We start from the raw sequence: 23253 nt of genomic DNA on the forward strand, positions 1-23253 counted from the left end.
AATAGATTATTAAACATATTTTTATACAAATACAATACATGTAATAATAAAAAAACTGCATAGAATAGATTATTAAACATATATTTTTTATACAAATACAATACATGTAATAATTTAAAAAAACTACATAGAATAGATTTTTAAACATATTTTTATACAAATACAATACATGTAATAATAACTGCATAGAATAGATTATTAAACATATTTTTTTATACAAATACAATACATGTAATTATAAAAAACTGCACAGAATAGATTATTAAACATATTTTTTGTATAAATACAATACATGTAATAATAATTAAAAAAATGCATATAATAAATTACTAAACATAAAAAAAATTTTTAAACCAACACATTGCTTTGAAATTGAATTTTCAATCTCAGCACGGTGGAAAATTCATTTTCCGGTAATGCGCATGCTCATAATCGATCTCAGTACGAGGTAAAACTCATATCATGGAACACCTGCATAGTTGCTCTCTAGTGCTCGCGTAGAGTAGGAGCATAGACCTTATATACGTAGACGCCTCATGACGTGCTGGAACGCATGAAACGTCGCTGCCATATTGGAGAGGTCTCCTCACTCTACGCTTTTCAACCAAGCTACATCTTTTCATTGAAAAAGTCACACCAAAATGTTTGTTAAAAAAATGAAACTTTGAAGCCAATCTTAACAATATACCGTAATTCTTATCAAAGTGGCTCGAATTTGAATCAAATAAACACAAAATAGGTGTTTTTAATGGGAATCAAATGGACAACAACAAAATCTATTATTATTTTTCACATTTTGTTTTTCAAATAAAACGTGCAATTAACAATAAGCAGTAATTGTTATCAAAGTGTATTGAATACAAATCAAACAAAAAAAACAAACAAACTTTTTTTTAATCATCTTTCATGTTTTGCATACTGGGATAAAAGTGTTTTAAAAAAACAAAACAAAATATGATTATACAGTTGCATTTTATTCTGTTCAATTTGGTTTTGTTTTATTTATGTCATATTTTGTATATATAATATAATACATTAGTATATTATTATTAATAAAAATTACGAAATCTAATATAATACATTGTGTGTGTGCGAGTGTGTAATAAATTCAAATAAACAATCAAACTTGTTTCTTTAATGAAATATCAAATTAATTAATTTACACATTTACCAAGAGCACAGTACAAAGTCTTTTAGCATGAAAGCATATTTTTCATTGTTGACAGCATCCTGTTTCATAACTAAATCTCTGCCGTTTGTAACAAACCAAACCGTGTGAAAATTGGGTAAAAATTCGGGGAGTTATGATGATTATTGTACTTGGGGATAAACCTTCCTCAGTAGAAATAAATGCAGGCCCGGCGCATTAGAGACCTGTCCAAGATGGCGGCCGCGTTGATTGTCAGCTCCAATAGGCAGCTTCAGTCCATGAGGCGTCTACGTGTATAATTGTCTAGGGCAGAACCACACTGCTTAAAACAAAATTACGACAACAAAAATTATTTAAGCAGAAATTATGCATTTAACATCTAATACATGTCATACATACAGTGTGCATCAGGTATTAGTTCAGAACTTTGTGGTTACACTTTTTGTTTATTGCTAGCATTGGTCTAAACTGAAGTCACAAGTTCAAAACTCAAGACTCAAGGTAGGAAATAGAAAGGGTGGTGAAGAATATATTATTTTACAGTGAGGGTGAGATATGAAGTTGTAGAACATATTGTGCTTATTATGTTGTGTAATCAAGCCAGTCTGGTGATAAGTGTGAAGCTTAGCTATTAAGTTGGTGGCTGTGGACAGGGGGAAGGAGTGAGTGGTAGTACCTAAAGCATCAGCTGAAAGTTTGAGAAATTAATTGATTATAGTATTTTGTGTTTTATATTACTGTCCTGTGTATTTGGGATGCATAGGAATTAAGGAGAGTATTATTTTTATGTTTACAGTAATCTATATATTTTTTGTAAGGTACTAAAGAACAAAAAGCACATACAGTATGTTCTTACTGTAATGTGCGGCACTCCTGATTCAGTCTTGTTGCAGTATATTACAGTATTTACAATAATTTAGAACCATCAATGTGCAAAAGATCTTATTATGTAATACGGACCTGACAAAAATCATTCAATTTTGAAATATATGTATTTCATGTACTGCTCTTTGTTGTTAGTATTTTATAGTTCAGTGTGCTCAGAGTGACACTGTGTGTTTCCAAAGTGAGATTATTTGCTTGTGTTGTGGTTGAATGAGCTTTTTGTGAGACGTGTATGAAGTGTTTAGTTGGTGAGAAACAACTGGGAATGAGATTAACTGTTGAGATGTGATAGACATGTAAGCTGTGTTTTGAACATGTGACTTCAGTTTGGACCAATGCTTGTTAGCAATCAAAAAAAGAAAAAAAAAAAACTGTAAAATGATCAGTCACAGAAAGTTTTTTTTTTTTTTAATTATTTTATTTAAAAAAAAACAAAAAAAAAACAGTTTTATTATTTCAAGCAAACATTTTTTACAAAAATACTGTATATAATAAAAGTGTCTCCTCTGTCCCAGAGATCATTTCACAATTCATTCAAAATGTATCCCAAAATATCAGGAAACAGCAAAAAGGAACAAGGCAAAATTAAACCTTTAGCAAAAACAATAAAGAAGCGTAAACTCCAATTCAGTCAACAGAAAAATACACTTACACACAGTAATCTGAATAACAAACAAGTGCAAATAAAAAGAATACAGGACTGAAGTGAGTCATTAAACTGTGTAGAGAAAGTAGGCACTTTTCAAAAAAGACTAAGCATACTGTACTTCATATAAACAAAACTGGATGTGATCATGTGACTGCGCTCTAATACACAAACTTTTCTAAAAATATCAAATGTGTCCTGTGTTTACAGTGTAGGACCAGATAAAGCACAGATGTTTCCTAAATGTTGTGCGTGCACGCACGCGCACGCGCGCGCACACACACACACACACACACACACACACACACACACACACACACACACACACACACACACACACACACACACACACACACACACACACACACACACACACACACACACACACACACACACACACACACACACACACACACACACACACACACACACGGGGGGGGGGAATCACTTCTAGATGAATGCACACCAGTCCATCCCACGTGTACCTGCCAGCCTAACTTTCACTAAACTTACCTTATTTAAGTAGTTAGGTGTAGTGGCAGTGTTGCGAGTGAAGCTATAGCGATCAAGTGACCTTCACTATCGATCACCATCTACGTGACATGAAAAGTAAACACAAAAAAATATTAGGCACTTAGGCGTGTACACGCGTGCACGTCAGTAAGTGTACCATGGGCCACCTTTCTTATCAGTCTTTTTGGGATGTCTAGAATACGTCGTTTTCAGACGTCCACAAACGACGTCCAAAAACGACGTAAAAACTTTCACTCTGCACCCGCCAAAGACGTTTTCTCAACTTCAGGCCATCACGTCATTTCAACATCGGTCTGTTCAGTGGGATAGCTTCACTTGCGCCACACCTGCTTTTACATGTGACTGATGTATTTATGTTTGTTAGGTGCACATCCAGGTGTGCAGACACTTTAATGTGTATACACATTAAAGTGTGTTAACACGTTAAAGCATCTGCAAGCACACATGCGGACGTGACTTGTGCGTTGTGCCTTGTACCCATTCTAAGTCAATGGGAAATGTAGATCAGACATACAGACGTGCAGGCGCAGGGTACACGTTCGTTTACTTGTTCGTTGGACTGGTGCGCATGAATTTAGAAGCGATCCACCCCCCCCCCCACACACACACACACACACACACACACACACACACACACACACGTGACTTTGCGATGCAAAAATTTAACAAGATTTCAAAAATCTGGCTCGATGATGTTTTGTAGTAAAATAAGTGGAAAACATGCAGGTGGAGCTCAGGAGCGCCAAAGGAGGTTTTTTTTTAATCCAAAAACTGTACAAACCATTTTATAACAGCCTTCAGATTCAGTCCTGTGATAATTACGTCACTGTGTACTAGTGAGTGATTGTAAAATGCTTTACTTATGATAACATTCTTTGTTCAGTGATGAATTCAAACACTTTCAGTGTTTTGTAATGAAAACATTTTGATTCCAGAGTTCACCTTTAATACAGACCCTCAGTTTATTTTTCACATCCAGAGAGAACTTTAGCTTCTTCATCTACCACAAGCTGCCCCTCCCACTGCTCCCAACAACATCCACCATTACCATAAACACACTGAGGCTCTCAGCTGTTATTGGTTGGGCTGCAGCGACCCTGTGACCTGAAAGTTGATCCCATCCCCAGGCAGAGGCGAGGGGATGAGTGGAGACAACCAGCAGACGTACCAGCGCAGGCCCAGCGTATGACGCAGGTTCCCCACAGGCCCCAAGCTGTAGGGCCGACGGGACGAGTACCACTCCCTGGTGGTCTGACCTCGGAAGAGCAAAACCACGTGAAAAAAGAAGAAGGCCGACACCAACAGGAAACCCACTACGCACGTGTCGGCGATGAAGGCGAAGGCAAAAGCTCGAGCTGTGACCTGACCTGAGAGAGGAAACACAAACAGATCACAATCCTTTAATCCCTGTTTACACAAACAACATTTTGCTTCTGTTCCCGCTTTTGTTTCCAAAAAGCTCCGTATTCACCCAACGTTTTTAAAATGATCTATTTTTGCAAAATCAATGCAGCATACATGCCAGGCCAATAGATGGAGGTGTAGTTTTGTAATGAACCAAAATAAAAGCATGCAGAGACACTTCTGTCGAACACAAGTGAGAGTAGAGCCTCACTCTTTAGAATTCTTCAACAAAGTGTTGATTTACTTCTCCATCACTTGGATCAGAAGAGACGCATTTGAATAAATGGTCAGGTGATGTGTTTCAATAAGCGCGAGAATGACACAAATGTTTGCTGAGAAGGTGAATGGAGGCTGTCCTCTGTTACATGATTAAATGATGTTATAAAATACATAAACGACTTGTTCTTGGCTCATTGTGTAGCTGTGTGTGTCACACATGTAGAAGCAGGTTGCTGAGTTGCTGATGATAGCATGGCATAGTGATAGAGACAGAGGAGGAAGTGGACTCCGTGACCAGTGATTTAAAGGAAGTTTGGTATTACGGGAATAGTTTTAAATAACCATGAAATATTAAATTAAATAACTTTTAGAAGTACAAAAACGTTTTTAATATTGACCTTTTTTAAACCTTAACAAACTGCGACACAGTGACGTCATGAACCGGATGATCCGGAACCGGAAGTAGCGTGCTCAATACCAAGAGGGAGCCATAATCTTAAAATTAAAATGAACGTTTTGAATGTTTTGCAACACCAAATTACTCCAAAATAACAGATGCACACACTTGGGGTATTTGGAAGCCGTTGACAAAGTTTCAGGTTGAACCGATACCGCTGTCGGGGAGATATTTGCTCCACAAACACACACGCAGAATTTTTTGAAGTTGTTTAATTTCCATAATTCCATTCAAAAAGTTAAACTTTCATAGATTATAGATTCAGGGCGGACAATTTTAACGATTTCAAGTATTTTTTTATTTTTATTTTTACATAATTTGGGCTTCCAGTTCATAAAATCCACAAAAACAGGATTTCAAAAAATTAGAATACTGTGAAGAAATCACCAGTTACTTTTCAGTTTTTCAGAAAAAAAAGAGAAGGACTGGACTGTTGGCCAGTGGTCCAAGGTCCTCTTTTCTGATGAAAGGAAAGTGTGTCTTTCATTCAGGAATCAAGGTCCAAGGGTTTGGAGGAAGACGGGTGAGGAATAGAACAGAACATTGCACCACAAATCTTGACTGACTAGATATTTCACACTGGACCTCAAGCAGCTTGGGTGTATTAAAATAGGCCCAAGCTGTACCCAAGCCTATTTTCTTACATAAATGTAAGAAAATACTTTAAATTCCTGTGAACAGTAAACTTCAAGAAAACTTAATTTTTCACTTGTTTTTTATTTTTTGCTCATTCTCATCATTTGCTGCTGGAGCGCAAGGAACAACTATGATTTCACATGGCCGTGAAGGCATCATGTTTACGTGCAGCTTTCTCTGCCAGTGTGTGTCTTGTTTACATGTGTTCTGAGTGTTGATTGGCTGGAAGGCTGGGGAATGGGCGGGTATAAGCGGAGAAAGAGTCACAGTGTGTTAACACGTTCCGTTCCCACAGGAAGTGTTTGATTGTTTATATTTAGCATTGACTATTGTCTACAGGTTACTACGACCTCCATTAAAGCCTGTTAAACTGTGATAACAGCTCCAATCATGTCCTTACAATACCTTTTGGGTAGAGCTGCGGTGCGTGTGCCATCCCCACCCCCTCCCCCCGAGCAGCGCTAGGCGCCGCGCTACTAATCTACAGGCCGCAAGATGTATTCAAAGGTTCGATTCAAGAGTTTTATGAATCAATATCGGGCTATACAAAGGAGACTCGATTCAAATTGATTGATTTTTTTAAACCCAGCCTTAGTTTTATTATTTAAGTTAAATGCTAATTTAGCACTGTGGTTGTGTATGTTTAGGCAATGTTGTTTATTATGCCATTCTTTAGGCAATACCTATTTAGAAGGTCATGTTAGATTCTTGTATGTATTTTATGCAATGTAAAAAGATCAAAATGTGTGATCTCTCTCTTCTCTTGTGATGAATGAATTAATCAGTTAAATAGATGAATGGATTACTAACAGAATTGTTTACTACTGCTTCGTTATTGTCAGGTCCTACCTGAGATGAGCATGATCCAGGGTATGAGCAGCAGCAGCACACTGTGCACGGTCACGCCCTCCTTCAGGATCACAATGAACACCTCAGCATTCATCAGCGTGGCGTACAGAAGCCCCGCCCACATGAACAACAGGCAGCACAGGAAGTAGCGGTAGTTGTGGAAGCCGACGCACTGGTCAAAGAAGACGCAGTGGTGGTCCCGCCGCAGCACACACACTCTGCAGTCGTAGCAGTGGGAGCAGCGTGGAGGAGTGTGGGCCTCACATGTGTAGCAGAACCTGTGAAACAAAAACATCCAATTAGTCTGGGATTAGTGAAACAATATTATAATTCCTCTGTAATAATAAAATCCCTTAACATTTAACCATTTCAACATAAAAATCTATTCATTATGAGATGAAAACAACAAATGGCAAACATGAGCACACATCCAGCTCTAAAAGGACATTATTTAACACTTCCATATTTTTCTGTGAAGCATTAAAGGTCAGCTGAGCTGGCTAAGGCCAACCTATCTAACAATTTTCTTATTAAAAAGATGACTATGTTGATCTAATATGGAGGAATTGATTAATATATACACAAATATTAGTTATAAATAGTAATACATTTCAGTTCAATCTCAAACTGGACAGAACCAGAAATATCTGGCCATTATTTTAAAAAAAAAAGACAATAACATTGTGTCCTTGAGTTAACGCACGCACCCAAATTAATTTTTATTATTATTTTTAAAGTTTCATATTTGACCACAGGGGGCGCCCTGTTTCAGTGGCAGTACAGGTCCAACACAATGTTTTGGTTGTCAATAAGACTCTTGCCTGGTTAAATAAATGCAGTAAAAATCCTCTGTGGTCTCTCAGTTGGAAAGCACGTGTTTAAAAATTGCAGTTATTTTATTTTATTTTTTGGTTTTTATTTGTTGTAAAAGGATAGTGCAATAAATGCCAAAATGTTAATATAATTTGCACCAAAAACAAAATTGGAGTTCTTTTTATTCATTTATAGATCATTATTTTATGGCTCTGGCCTGCTTAAAGAGATCCTCCACTGTTTATGATTTTTACAAATGTGGCCTAAAACCTTTGAAATTCACTTCAGTTAGAAGATCTATGCCTAACAAAATACATTGTTATGCACAATATTCATTTTATTAACTTCTAAAAATGAGACTATTTTACAGTTTTAGAGCCTGTGTTCCACCATCTTTGAATCACGTGATTAATAAGCCTTTTCACACACTCGCTCTAACCCCTCCTTGAGGAGCAGTGGGCAGCCATGGTGTAGCACCCAGGGAGCAGTTATGGTTAATATAAGGAACTGATCAACATCTCACAGTGATGGACCAGGGAGATTAGAACCAGTGAGAATACAAGCCTGCTCCCTTAACTAATAGTCCCTTTATCCACAGATCATATATTTATGTTCAGTATACAGTATAGATTATCCAGTATATACAGTAGATAATGCTAAACACAGTGTGAGCGCTCAATAGAGGGTTATCATGGCACATCATCACTGCTTATTAAATCGTAAGTGGCCATATTGGAGGTACTTAGCAGGTAAACAAAGCAGATCCCAAACGTCAAAGAAAGGAAATGGTTAATTATTGACGTGTTTTTGGCTGTACCAATCAGTCAGACCGTGAAAAACATTTGGAGTATTATAGACTGCCAAAAGTTAGAACAAATCAGGGAGAACAATGTCAAAAGTTATCAGAGGAAAGGAGGAGCTTGTGGTTAGCGAAGCTAAACCAGGATCTACGAGGCAAAAATCTAAAACACATCTGAATGTGTTTGGCCCATTTCTTGTCAGGTAAGTGAACTGTTGATAGCAGCGACTCTTAACTAATTTTAGAGTTCCTTTGTAGATCTTTATTGAGTGTCTTAAAGCATCACTAAATGATGTGCGTCTGCAGCTTAAGCCAAGCCTGCTGCTTAAACCTGGTCGGGAGCAGGTTTGACCCACAGACTGTGTTACTATGGTAACCAAGGTGTTTTCTCGTTGATGAAACTGCCATGGAGCCGGACTCCCAGGTTAAACCTGGACTTAACCCTGAGCTGGCTTCGATGAAATACCCCCTCTGGAAATGAAGATACTTTTTTTTCTTTCTTTCTTACTTTATTTAAACTCATTTAAATACAATATAACACAATGTATCACACAAATTAACATACAACTGCAAAGGAATAGAAGACAATTAAAAAAAGGAACAGACAACTAAAAATAATAAACAAAATAATCAGAAGGGACGGCTTAAGTGCCCGTGTTGATATATTTCTGGACTGTTTTGTAAATGTTTATGGCCTTATTGTTTGCAGTGGTTTCAGTTGTGTGAAAATAACTTCGTTTTGAAAGTGATGTTGATCTGGTTTGTTTTGGCTCCATTTGGCTTTGTGTGTGTGGTATTTAGTGAGGAATATTAGGGTTTGAATCAGAAGCGGAAATGTGGGGTTATCAAAATAAAAGGATGTCTCTCTCCTTGAATCCAGCCATATATCCTGTTTTATTGTAAATAAGTTGCTGTAAGTGGATCCAGAAGTTTTTACTATAAGTGCAGTTGTAAACAGGTGATTAATTGTTTTGATCTCTTTTTGGCAGAATTCACAATTATAATTAATATCTAACTTAAATCTTTCCAAGGTTTTTTTGGAACTGAAGATACTTCTACTAACAGAACACACGTACTATGAAGAGTGAAGTGTACCTCCAGCCCTGGCCCATTCCCTCTGCTCCCAGGAACACCCCCTTGATGCTGGGACTGGTTCTAACGAAGAGCAGAGCGTTCCAGCAGATATTCCATAACATGAAGTACTGGGCCAGCAGGTGGACCACCTTCCACCGGGAGGACCACTCCGCCTTCTTCTGCTCTTCATCCAGAGGAGCCTCCACTACCACCAGGTAGCTCACCTCCCCGGTGATGGAGAACACCAGGAAAGTGTTGAGGAACACGGGCAGATGGTGACACAGCTTTTCCACCTTACAGAACACTCTGCTGCCGAGGCTCGCCATGTTTGTCCGACCCTCAGCTCCTCTTCACACGGCGGAGGGATTTCAAAGACGCACGGCGGTGAACACCGACTCAATTAACGGTCAGTTTCACCGTGAATTAACACAACAAACATCATTTTAAAAAGACCATGAATGACCGAAAATTATAAAATGCCAATTTAAGTAAAACAAAAATGCATACATCTATATTTTAAATCCTAAAACCTTCTCTTCCTCAATTATCAGTCAGGTGTTACACAAAAATACATCCGCTAAAAAGATCATTTGTTCCGTCTTCTACAAAAAGAACAGTCTCATGTGATGTGTATTCTCAATGTTCAATTTTTCTTAAAGATCTTGTAAAATATTCACAGAATAACCAGTTCCACCAGTGCTTGAATAGGGTTTTTGTGCTCCGAGGGTTTTAAATCAAATTTGTAGCACACAATTGTGCCTATTTTGTATGAAACTGTAGTTTAAATATTCAGTGAGTTAGAGGTGCTGAAGCAAAACACATTTTTTTAAAAGATCATAAATCACCGATAATCATGTAATGTCAATTTAGGTGAACAAAAATGTATACATCTATGTTTTAAAACCTAAAACCTTCTCTTCCTCAATCCGTGGCATCTATAGACGAATGATGTGTTACATAATTAAAGTTCTCATATATCACTCAATTCTCAAGCAGTTTTCACTGGGTTTGTTTGTAACAAACGTCAGACATAATATCTATCTATCTATCTATCTATCTATCTATATATATATATATATATAGAGAGAGAGAGAGAGAGCGAGAGAGAGAGATAAACATAAATAGAACAAAAGGAACCTAGAAAACGTTCAGATGTGCTTGTATAATTGTACTAATACTGTATTATTGTTATTGCTATTCTTATAATTATCATTATATTCGCATATTATTGTATTATTATTTTATTATTGATACTTTATATTATAGTTAGTGGTATTCTCATTGTATTATTATTTTATCATTATTATTATATTGTATTATTATTAATAATAAATGTTGTTCATTTTTAATATTATTGTTTTTTATTATTGTATGAAAGTTACTGGATTCTTATATTATTTTGTTATTGCTATTATTATTAGGGGGCCATGCCCGCGGGGCCAGGGAACCGCGTATGTAAGCATACGCGGTTCCTAGGACCAGCGGTGCTAGGAACCCTATTGTAATCGTAAGGATTTTTATTATTATTATTATTATATATATTATTATATTTATTATTGTGGCAGCCATGGAGGGGAAGCCGGCTGCAAGGGATTGTGGAAGTGCACTGTGATGTTCTGTTTAGCGCTTTAGAGTGGAATTGTACACTTTGTTAGCCCTGTTCTGAAGTGGCTGTTAAATATAAGTTGTGTCTTCATGTTATGTAATGAAGAAGGTGCGTTGTGTTTGCACCGTGTGTCAGGTCTGTGTGCGCAGCAGTGACTCTGCGCACTGTGCATGTGAAGAAGGGTTATTAAAAATAGCACCCCCTGCAGTTTTGGGTGTGTGTGAAACGTGACCAGTCGTCAGTGTCTCGTGTCTCCGCATCGATCGCCACATTATGTTTCCCCCGGTAAAAGTAGTGCTGCAGGCTAAACCGTGCAAGGTAAGGCAGTGCCCTTTGGGTATTGGGTCCAGACCACCCCGTGTACCTTGGACGCAAAAATTCACATATGTCCGCCTGCAGGTGGCGCTATAACAAAGGTCAACGCGTTTTGGTCAATAACTCCCACACCGTTTGTTGCAAATTTAAAAACTTCATATCCACAGATTCCTTGAATAGCACTGAATCACCTGGGCTAGGCCACGCCCATTTCCACAATTTTTTCTCGGAGCAAAATCGCAAAAACTGGAAAACCTACTTTTTCGAAATCCTCCTTGGGGTTTTGTCCAATCAGCGTGAAACTTGGCACATACAGTCTTCAGTTGGACGTGATATACAGTTAACTAAATGAGTTTCTTCGGGTAAATTATGCGCAAATTATTAGCGAGTAAAGTTTTCTAGCTCGCTATAAAAATGCAAACTGGCGCATATCTCGGTCAAAATAAATGCTAACAACACCAAATCTAAGATCCTTAGTTGGCATGTGACTGTGAAGAAATGCGCCAAATTTGAATGATGTAGGCCACTAGGGGGCGCTACAAATAACGAATATTTATATCTCTTAATTGGCACGATCAATTTTTACCAAATTTGGAGGGTATGATCTTGGGTCCCTCCTGAGGCGATATCTCAAAGTTAATCGCAATTGGTCAAAGTGGGTGTGGCTAATGACATCATAACACATAAATAAACAAACATTTATTTCTGCTGAATTCTTATGTTGAGGGTAGTGAAATTTATAGAACACCACATAGACCACCCATACCAAAATTTGTGCCACTAGTTGGCGTTATAATTTTCAAAACTTTTTGGCCTTGAACTTTCACAATTTAATTCACATCTTCGTAAAATTCATATCCACTTGTTCCTGATATAGAGTCGCATTTTCCGACATAGGCCACGCCCACTCCCACAGCACAATGCTCTTTGTAAGTCACGACATATCAAAAACCTACTTTTACAAATTCCCCTTAGGGGGTTTTGTCCAATCAGCGTGAAACTTGGCACGTAGAGTCTTCATTTGGACCTGTTCTACAGTTCAGCAAAAAAAATTGTTCGGGCAAAATATGCGCAAAATATTAACGAGTGAACTTTTCTAGCTAGCTATTAAAACGCCAACTGTTGCATATCTTGGTCAAAATATTTGCTAAGACCACCAATTCTGAGATCCTTGGTTGCCATGAGACTGTGGGGGTATGAGCCAAATTTGAATAACTTAGGCCTTGAGGGGACACTGCAATTATGAGAAATTTATATTTCCTAAATGGCACAACTGATTTTTACCAAATTTGGTGGGTATGACCTTGGGTCGCTCCTGGGACCGTATCTCGAAGTGAATCGCGATTTGTCAAAGTGGGCGTGGCTTATTACTACATAACATATAAATAAACAAACCTTTATTTCAGCTGAAGTAATATGTTGAGGGCTGTGAAATTTACAGGGTAACTATAGAAGAGCACACAGATCACCCATACCAAAAAGTGCACCACTAGGTGTCGCTAAAATGGGTGCAAATGCATTTTGGCCTGTAACTTTCACACTTTAAATCACATCTTACAAAACTTCATATCCACCTGTTCACAGCAAATGGCACGTTGGCCTGTGTCCTGACGCTCGCCACGAGCCTGTCATCCTTCGTGACGTACTTCCACGGGCTCCTCAAAACCTGGGGGCAGAGTCGCACGGGAAGTGTAATGGCAATTTTTCAGATTTTGTTCCACTGTTCCAATGATTGCCATTATCACACAGGTAGGAGTGAAGTCTTACGCAGATGCAATCAATGATGTTCCAGCCGTTATTGTAGTTGAATTGGGTTTATTTGTAATGTTTGATAAGTCAAACGGAGAACAACACACACCTTTCCAGCTGTTTGTCTGAGTGCTGAGTTTCACCATGAAAGCCTGTCTGGTGAGAACTGTATGTGCTCCCCCTACCTGTTACACCCCTTCCTGTCACCTATGCCCTTATATACACACACCCCAGTGCCCTTTGGTGTCCCTAGTGGAAACTAATATATAAGACATATCCACAACTAAATATCATGCCAACAATAAACACAAAATGGCTCCTACACACCGGCCCCTAATTGTTTTAAGTAAATAAACAAACAATTAGACCAACAAAAGTTAAAGGAGCTATAAACAGTACATTTTTTTTTTTTTTTAACAAGATATGTATGTGGTGGCATGAAATCTAGTCTTTTCATTTTTAGGGCCAGAGGTTCTAGAACATAGCACCTGTTGGGATCTGGTCTTTACCACCAGTCCTTGCTGTTGTATTTTCTTGGAGCAGACATATCTTTGTTATTGGTCTTTCCAATATGTTGCAGACCTTGCGCATCTGGTTTAGTCTCCAGGATTCTGCCCAGTAACCAGGAACCTCGTGAGGCAGTGGAATCAACCACCACAACAATGTCACCTGGAAAAAAAGCTTCTTTTTTCCTTAGGCCATCGTTGTCTTTCTTGGATTAATGGCAAGTATTCCTGTATCCACCGTTTCCAGAAGAGATCTGCCATATACTGCACCTGCCTCCATCTGCGTTTAATGTATAGATCCTGCTTTACGAAGAGTCCAGGTGGTAGTAGTGGCTTGGTTTTCAACAGAAGAAGATGATTTGGAGTAAGTGCTTCCAGGTCCATTGGATCATCTGAAATTTTGGTTATGGGTCTATCATTTAATATTGCTTCCACTTCACAAATGAAAGTTTGCAGTCCTTCCTCATCAAGAACTTGTTGATTCAGAACGGAACGCATCACATGTTGAACCATTCGGATCAGTCTTTCCCAAATACCGCCGTGATGGGATCCTGCTGGGGGATTAAAGTACCACCTTATCCCACGCTGAAGCATAGCACTATGGATTTTGTCTTGGTTCAAGCCAGTTAGTGCTTCCCTCAATTCTCTTTCTGCTCCAATAAAATTAGTGCCATTGTCTGATCTTAATGTTGAAACTTGACCTCGTCGACAGATGAATCTTCGTAACGCATGGATGCAGGAATCTGTGTCAAGTGTATGTGCAACTTCAAGGTGTACTGCCCTGCTTGCCATGCAGGTGAAGATTACACCATATCTTTTAACGAGACTTTGTCCTCTTTTAATTTCTATAGGACCAAAGTAGTCAACTCCTACATTTGTGAATGGAGGCCTATCTGGCAGAATCCTCTCTAGGGGCAAATCTGCCATTTTTTGTTCTCCAATTCTTCCTCGCTGTCGTTTACATATCACACAGTCTGTTATGACTTTTCTTGCAGCAGAGTTTGCTTTGATAATCCAGTATTTTTTGCGAAGGCGAGCCAGCAAATGATTTCTTCCCCCATGTCCGAGTTGTTTATGAATGTGGCCCAACAACAGTGTGGATATGTGAAGGTCTTTTGTGAGAATAATTGGATTCTTTGACTCTTCAGGCATCGCTAGTTTGTTTAGTCGACCACCTACTCTTAAAAGTCCATTATCCAGCACAGGATCCAGTTTGTACAAATTACTGCATCTTTTGACATAATTTTTACCAGATTCTAGTACAGAGAGTTCTTCTTTAAATTTTTGTTTTTGACTGAAAGAAATGACTGCTTTTTCTGCTTGGGCAAGATCTTCAGGACATAAATACTGTCCGCGGAGTGTTGCTTTAAAGACTTGCATTTCCTTTTCCACCTTTTCTTTTATTTTACAGGGATCATTTTCAAAGCCACTGACTGTGGTCTGAATCTCCTTTCGTCTTTGAGTCAGCTGTAAGAGGGTTGTTTTTACTTTGAGAAGCCAAGCTACAGCAGTTGTGAGATTCCTCCATGATGAGAAATAGTTGATCAGAGTGTTTGTGGGATTCAATGGATTAGTAACAATGGCATTTACTGTAACATCCTGTTTGATTTCTGGATCATGAACAGAGATTGCGATTTCCAAGTAAGGTTTTGGCCATTTTTGTTGTTGCTTATAGAGAAACTCTGGTCCTTCGATCCATCGCCTGCAGTTTAAGAAGCGTTCTGCTGTTAGTCCTCTGGAGGCTTCATCTGCAGGGTTTTCCTTTGTGTTGACATACCTCCATTGTGCAACTTCAGTAGCATCCCTCACGACGGAGATCCTGTTTGCTACGAATGTTTGGAAGCGTTTTGTTTCATTGTTGAGGTACTTTAACACTGTTGTGCTATCAGTCCAGAAGATGGATTTGTCCAATTTAAGATGTAATTCTCTTTGCAACATTATGTCAACTCGAACAGCCAGGACTGCAGCTGTGAGCTCCATTCTGGGAATTGTCATCTGTTTCAAAGGTGCAACTCTGGATTTTCCTAATATGAATGCAACATACACTTCATCTTTATTATTTTCCAGCCTTAGATATGACACTGTGCCATACCCACATTCACTGGCATCTGAAAAATGGTGCAGCTGTGCATATCTGATTTGGCCGAAGTTTATTGGTTTCATACATCGGTCCACTTTGAACTCTGCCATCTTGTTGAGATCTGCAAGCCACCCAGTCCACCGTTGACAGAATGTTTGGGGTATGTTTTCATCCCATCCAAGGGCATTTTTACAGAGCTCTTGCATAATCAGTTTGGCTGGCAAAGTAAACGGCGATAAAAACCCTAAAGGGTCATATACAGAGCCTACTACTGATAAGATGCCACGTTTTGTGTATGGTTGTTCCTGTGCAGTAATTTGGAATTTAAACACATCCTTTTCAACACACCATTGCAGCCCCAATGCTCTTTCCATTGGCAGATGGTCTTTGTCCAAGTCCAACTCCTTGGTTTCTTTGGTTCTGTGTTCTTGCGGGATGGAAGCTAACACAGCACGACTGTTGCTGATCCACTTTGACAGTAAGAATCCTCCTTTTCTGCATAGGGTAGTCAAGTCTCCTACCAGTTGAATTGCTTTTTGTTCTGAAGATGTGGATTTCAAGCAATCATCCACGTAGAAGTTGTTGAGTATTGTGTTTGTTACCTCTGCTGGAAAGTGAGCTTTATTGTCTTCAGCTGTTTTTCTCAATGCAAAGTTTGCACAACTTGGTGATGACGCGGCTCCAAAAAGATGTACCTTCATCCGGTGTTCAACAAGATCTTGATGCACATCACCGTCGGGCCACCACAGGAATCGTAGATAGTCTGTATGCTTCTCTGCTACTTTTACTTGGTGAAACATTGCTTTGATGTCGGCCAGCAAAGCAATCGGTTCTTGTCTGAATCTGATGAGAATTCCAATGAGTGAGTTAGTAAGGTCTGGACCTTTCAGCAGTTGGGAGTTAAGTGATGTTCCTTTGAAGACTGCTCCACAATCAAAGACTACTCTTAAGGTTCTCTTCTTCGAGTGATACACCCCATGATGCGGTACGTACCATAGCTCCCCATCACTTCTCTTCAGCTGCTCTAGTGGTACCATTTCAGCATAACCATTGTTAATCATTTCTGTCAGGAAAGATGTGTACTCATCATGAAAGTTTTCATTTTTGACAAATTTGTGTTTCAGACTCTGGATGCGCTGTTCTGCAATGCACCGATTATTTGGCATGCTGGGATTTTCTTGTTTGAAAGGCAAGTCTATACAGTAGTGTCCATCCATCATTTTTGCAGAGTGACTCACGATATTCAAGAATTTGACCTCCTCTTGAGACATTTCCTCTTTCTCCTTGCCGTTTTTACTAAAGTCATGATTGTACTGTTTGATTAACAACTCCTCTAGGTTCACAATGGATATTCGATTGACAGAAGCAGCAGCAGCACCATTTGGATCTCTAATGATGTTGTCTCCTCTCAGCGGACCGTAGATGACCCACCCCAGTAAGGTCCTTGCTGCATATGGTCCATCTCCTTTGCTGTTGACCAGCTCCCAAGGTTCTGATACCTTTGAATTATTTGTCCCAATAAGAAGGTCTATGCCAGAGTCTATTTCGTGAATTTTGATATCCTTCAAATGAGGCCATTTTATGAGGTCTTTTTGTCTGGGGATGCAGAGCTGGGAAACAGGCATAGTCTTATGTGTGAACACATCGGGTAATAGAATGAAATTGTCCTTTTCCAGACTAGATATTTCCAAACCTGAGATATGATGACTGGTAATTTGTTTTACTTGGTTCATGGTCTGCAAAAGAATATTGGTTCTTTTTCCTGTTATATTTAGTCTTCTCATTAAGCTTTCTGTGCAAAACGTAGATGTACTTCCATTATCCAAAAATGCGTATGTTTGTAGCACTGTATCTCCTTTTTGGCTTTTTACTTGTACTGGTACAATGGAGAAGATGCAATTTTCATCACCGGCCCCAATATGCCCACATGTATGAGGTGAGAGAACAGCAGTGCCCGCAGTTAGTTTCTCATTCATTTCAGAAATTTCAAGTTTCTTTTCTTTGTACTTTTGTTCAATGTGAAGTATTTCTGGATGATTTTGCTTGCACACGTCAATCGACTCTTGCAGTCTTTGCTCATGTGTCCTATTTTCAAACACCCAAAACACATTCCCTTTCCCTTTAGGAAGTCTATTTTTTCTCTGTGAATTTTCTTCTTCATCTGTGGACACTGCACCAATGTGTGACCACTCCTATTACAACACAAACAATATTGATATTTGGGGTTTGATACATTTCTTTCCTTTCCATTTGTTGTCACATTTTCTTGTTCTTGTGGTTCTATAGGTGTTGCCGTTGTTGCAAAACTGCTTCCTCTTGGTCCTGACTTTCCTCTTGGTTTAAATGAAGTTGAGCTTTTCACGGTTACAACTGGCTTAGGATCCTGGATGTTTCCAAAAAGTGGATCTGACAGTACCTTCACTTCTCTCTCTATGAAGTCTACCAGGTCAGAAAATGTAGCTCGATGTCCATGCTGGTCTTGTAGTTGACATGCTCTATTCCTCCACTTGTCTCTCAGCTTATAAGGCAGTTTCAGAAGTATGGTCTTTATATTGGAAACAACATTCATTTCTTCCATATAGGTGAGATGTGTCATTGCGTTACAACAACCTCTGAGAAACAATGAGAATGCTTGTAATGTTTTTAAATCCTCCGATTTGATTGCTGACCAGGCAAATGCTTTGTCCATATATGCAGTGGCGATTTTATATTCATTCCCAAAATGTTCTTTGAGAAGATGTTTTGCTCTTTGATAGCCTTGAGCTGGAGGCATATGTTGGCAGCTGTGGACTAAGTCTTTTGCATTCCCCTTTGTGTATTGTCCTAGGAAATGCAAGCAATCACTGTGGTCTTGAGTCTTTTGTTCCACTCCTCTCTCAAATGCCCTGATAAAAGTTTCGTACAGCAGAGTATCTCCATCATAAACAGGGATATCTCTTGATACAGAAGAGCGGTAATGTCATTTTGTCTCTGAATTATGTCACAGAGATCACTTTGGTTATAAGGATTAAATACAGGCGGTGTATTGTGAACATACGTTTGTAAACCTTCTTGCCTATAATTCTGTTCTTCATGCCTGTGAAGGGAGTTTTGCGTTACATGCGTCCCATCCTGAGCTTTAATTGATGGTCCATGAGTTGTTCGTTTTGGTTTAACTGCTTGTTGCTGGGTGAAAAAATCAGCTTCCTTCCTCATATCCTGTCCTTGTTGCATTTGATCAGGAAAATGTTCACTTGCAGGTGCTTTCAACTTCGCTGATCCTTCCTTATGAGCAGTTGCCTTTTTCAAATATGAGTTCATCCCATCAGATACTCTGGAACCGTCTCTCCCATTTAATACATTGATTTTTGCATTGGTTGCTGCCAGCTCAGTCTCTATTTCCAGTTGTTCCTTTTTTCTTTTCAATTGCTCCTCTAGGGCTTCAAGTTCATGCCTTTTCCTCAAAGCAGCAGCTCGTTCCATGAGTGCAGCCTTTTCTGCCTGAGCTTTAATACAGGCAGATGAAGTTGAAGATACACGTGATGAAATTGAAGATACACGCGATGAAGAACTAGACTTGTGGTTTGATTTAGCTTATGAGGCGTTTGACACACTGTCATCAGGTTCAATAATATCTGAGTTTATCTCATCTTGTTGTGTGGCAATTAAACCTTCAGCAGTGGTGTGTGGTTTCCGTCCAACTTCAGATAACCACATTTTTACATCTTGTATGAAGCCATCATATATTTCCATTTTGTGTTTAAACCATTGATTTTGCTTTTCACATTCATTTTCAGGCAGTGGTAAATTCATCAGTGACTCATGTTTTTCTTTGGCTTCATAACTTCATAACATTAATTCTTCCAAGTTGTTTTTGACGACAGTTGCATTTTTATTTAATTTCATGAGCTCTTTCAGCATTTTTATGGACTTTTTAGCTTGTTTACATTTTAAGTTTCTTGACTTCTGACATGTTTCAACAAATAAAATCATGCCCTTTGCAGTGGGTCTGATAACTCGTTTTTCCTTCTTGGGATCCTTATCAATGTCGCCTTCTTGTGGCTGAACGTCGGAATTGACAGCAGACATTTGTGACTGAAAACCCCTGCCTTGATGATGCAATGTTTCAAACAGCTGATGTGTTGCACGATTGTAGCTTTCAATTAGCTGACTCCACCATAGCTGCTGTCCAATGCAGCACTTCCTTTAGCTTATCCAATAAAGCTTAATGATAGCATGTACCCAGTCTTTTGTGCTCCGGTGGTTTCCAATCCTCCAGTTAATTGTGTGTAGGGCAGGTGTCCTTTCCAGTTGATTGTGCATGGACGCCAGGCATGTGAAACAAAACAATTGCATGTCAACATCTCATTCTTCTTATTTCTTTGAATTGTTACAAGTTTCACTCATAGAGCGTAGTTCTCACTTAATTGTAATGGCAATTTTTCAGATTTTGTTCCACTGTTCCAATGATTGCCATTGTCACACAGGTAGGAGTGAAGTCTTACGCAGATGCAATCAATGATGTTCCAGCTGTTATTGTAGTTGAATTGGGTTTATTTGTAATGTTTGATAAGTCAAACGGAGAACAACACACACCTTTCCAGCTGTTTGTCTGAGTGCTGAGTTTCACCATGAAAGCCTGTCTGGTGAGAACTGTATGTGCTCCCCCTACCTGTTACACCCATTCCTGTCACCTATGACCTTATATACACACACCCCAGTGCCCTGTGGTGTCCCTAGTGGAAACTAATATATAATACATATCCACAACTAAATATCATGCCAACAATAAACACAAAATGGCTCCTACAGGAAGGCTTGGACCCCTTTAATAACTGCTTGCAGTTCTAGTTATTATTGGTATTATTATTATTTTTTTTTTTTTTTTGTCACTGGCAATGTTTTCATGGGAGCTTTCATTCCTCATTAATTCAGAATAAAAGTGAAATCATCTTTAAACATTTAATTCCTAATGCAAATTGTATTCCAAATTAAACTTAAATCTGAATTAGGTGGCTGGTTTGTTCCGATTTAAATTCTGAATTAAATAATTCCTCTATCTTGTATTGCATTTTTACCTAACCATAGTAAAAACACTGACGAAACAGGGAGTGGGTTTAAACCTCTAAACCCAAAGAACACTATAATAGGAAAATAGTTGAGCAAAAACAACACAGAAAATCAGGTAACCGGGACTCGAACTCGCAACCTTGAGCATGAAAATCCAAAATATTACATAGGACAGTGGCTTCCAAACTTTTCACAGTCCCGTACCGCTTCAGACATTTAACCTATAAACCATGTACCCCCTACTCCTCCACACTTAAAAAAACATAATAATGTAATGTCATATGCAGTTTAGCCCTACAAGGGAATTTTTCTCAGAATTTTACCTATCCTGTTGAGGAGTAATATATAATGGAAAAAAACAACAATAAGAAAACATCTTTTTCAGAATTATCACTTGTTTGATTCATCTAATAATTTAACCAACTGGCATTTTTAGTAATAAACCTATTTTTTCTTTGTTTTAGAAAAATAAGTTAAGTTAAATTTGTTATGTTGCTGCTGTTTTTATCCTGCAATACGAGCCAACGCAACGACATTTCATTGTTATCTGTACTGTAAAGTTCAAGTTTGAATGAAGTTTGAATAAAGAAAGTCCAAGTCTTAATTGAACGTATCGCAGTAATACAGCATATTGATCACCCTGAAACTATGAAATACAACTCACTACAACTTAAATAAGATGGATGAGCCAATGTTTGGCTGAATTTGAGTGAATCTGTCTTTAATCGTTCTCCACGTTTCTATTTTTCTGTCCACATTCACACACGTAGGGGTCTACATGGTGGCAAAGTACATTAAGGTCTTGATAAAACATTTGTCTAGTGCAAACAAATGCAGCTTTTGCCATATTTGCAATTTTTTTGTCAAGATTCTTTCACTCTGTTTGGCATCATGTGCTGGTCTTCTTTAAAGCTTGAGTTTGACTGTGAATAATTCATCCAAGTAGAGAGCAGAGGCTCTTTATTATTTTGGTGTGTAGTTTTTTTTTTTTTTTTTTTAGATCACCCATCACCAACCCTTTTAATTATTTTCAGTAGGAAAATGATTATAAACAGAGTCAAAATGATCACTACTGTTCATTAATCAATAATATTTTGTCAGATTTTATTCCATCACAAATGTTTTACCAATTCTAAATATATGATCTGTTATTGTATCAGTGGCATTATTGTTGAAGCATTGCATGAGGTGAATAGCTGGGACAAAGGCCACATGGACCTCTGGTAACTATAGGAGGAAGCTGAGATCATGCTACCATGTTGGTGTTTGGAATTAGTTTTTCAGGCCGACATGTATTGGGCAATGCCCCTTTTCATTTCTATCCAGGACTTTTAGCAGCTCTGCAGAACATTTAGCACACTACAATGTCAGGTACTTCCCCAAAAAGCTGAGAAAAATTTTTTTGAGAAAGGGGTCAAAACTATGAAAACATTAACAAAGCAGGTAAGTCATAAATGTTTATTGTAAAAATGTCACAAAATTATGCCAATTGCATGAGAGAGGGTACTCGGTACTGCAATCTTTGGGTTAATATGCCACAATTTTATTTAAAACAGGGTACACAGCATCCCAATCCTCAGGCAAATGTGCCTCCATCAGTCCACATTTGCCGTTTTCATTAAATATGGGGTACTCTGCATCCCAGTCTTCAGGTGAATGTGCCTCAATGAGTCCACATTTGCCGTTTTCATTAAATATGGGGTACTCGACATCCCAGTATTCAGGTGAATGTGCCTCGATGAGTCCAACTTTGTCGTTTTCATGAGAAACGGGGTACTCGTCATCCCAGACTTCGGGTGAATGTGCCTCAATGAGTCCAACTTTGTCGTTCTCATGAGAAACGGGGTACTCGTCATCCCAGACTTCGGGTGAATGTGCCTCAATGAGTCCAACTTTGTCGTTTTCATGAGAAACAGGGTACTCGTCATCCCAGACTTCGGGTGAATGTGCCTCGATGAGTCCAACTTTGTCGTTTTCATGAGAAACGGGGTACTCGTCATCCCAGACTTCGGGTGAATGTGCCTCAATGAGTCCAACTTTGTCGTTTTCATGAGAAATGGGGTACTCGTCATCCCAGACTTCGGGTGAATGTGCCTCAATGAGTCCAACTTTGTCGTTTTCATGAGAAATGGGGTACTCGTCATCCCAGACTTCGGGTGAATGTGCCTCGATGAGTCCAACTTTGTCGTTTTCATGAGAAATGGGGTACTCGTCATCCCAGGCTTCGGGTGAATGTGCCTCAATGAGTCCAACTTTGTCGTTTTCATGAGAAACGGGGTACTTGTCATCCCAGACTTCGGGTGAATGTGCCTCAATGAGTCCACATTTGCCGTTTTCATTAAATATGGGGTACTCGACATCCCAGTATTCAGGTGAATGTGCCTCGATGAGTCCAACTTTGTCGTTTTCATGAGAAACGGGGTACTCGTCATCCCAGACTTCGGGTGAATGTGCCTCAATGAGTCCAACTTTGTCGTTCTCA

The 23253-nt window shown here is 38.8% G+C and overlaps 2 protein-coding genes across 2 annotated transcripts; both read right to left on the reverse strand.

Annotated features, from left to right (window-relative positions):
- Positions 1-2621: 2621 nt before the first annotated feature.
- On the reverse strand, positions 2622-9825 carry zdhhc24 (zDHHC palmitoyltransferase 24). Its single transcript, XM_028460516.1, has 3 exons — positions 9488-9825; positions 6781-7058; positions 2622-4582 (listed from the first exon to the last, which is right to left on the reverse strand). The coding sequence occupies exons 1-3, from the start codon at positions 9790-9792 to the stop codon at positions 4290-4292; spliced, it is 876 nt and encodes a 291-aa protein (XP_028316317.1). The 5' UTR covers positions 9793-9825; the 3' UTR covers positions 2622-4289.
- Positions 9826-14160: 4335 nt separating this feature from the next.
- On the reverse strand, positions 14161-17347 carry LOC114470696 (uncharacterized). The gene is made up of 3 exons (XM_028459041.1): positions 16961-17347; positions 15149-16027; positions 14161-14193 (listed from the first exon to the last, which is right to left on the reverse strand). Exons 1-3 carry the CDS (start codon positions 17345-17347, stop codon positions 14161-14163), a joined length of 1299 nt encoding a protein of 432 aa, XP_028314842.1.
- Positions 17348-23253: the final 5906 nt, after the last annotated feature.

This window comes from Gouania willdenowi, chromosome 10, assembly GCF_900634775.1.
Source record: "Gouania willdenowi chromosome 10, fGouWil2.1, whole genome shotgun sequence".
Taxonomy (NCBI): Eukaryota; Metazoa; Chordata; class Actinopteri; order Blenniiformes; family Gobiesocidae; genus Gouania; species Gouania willdenowi.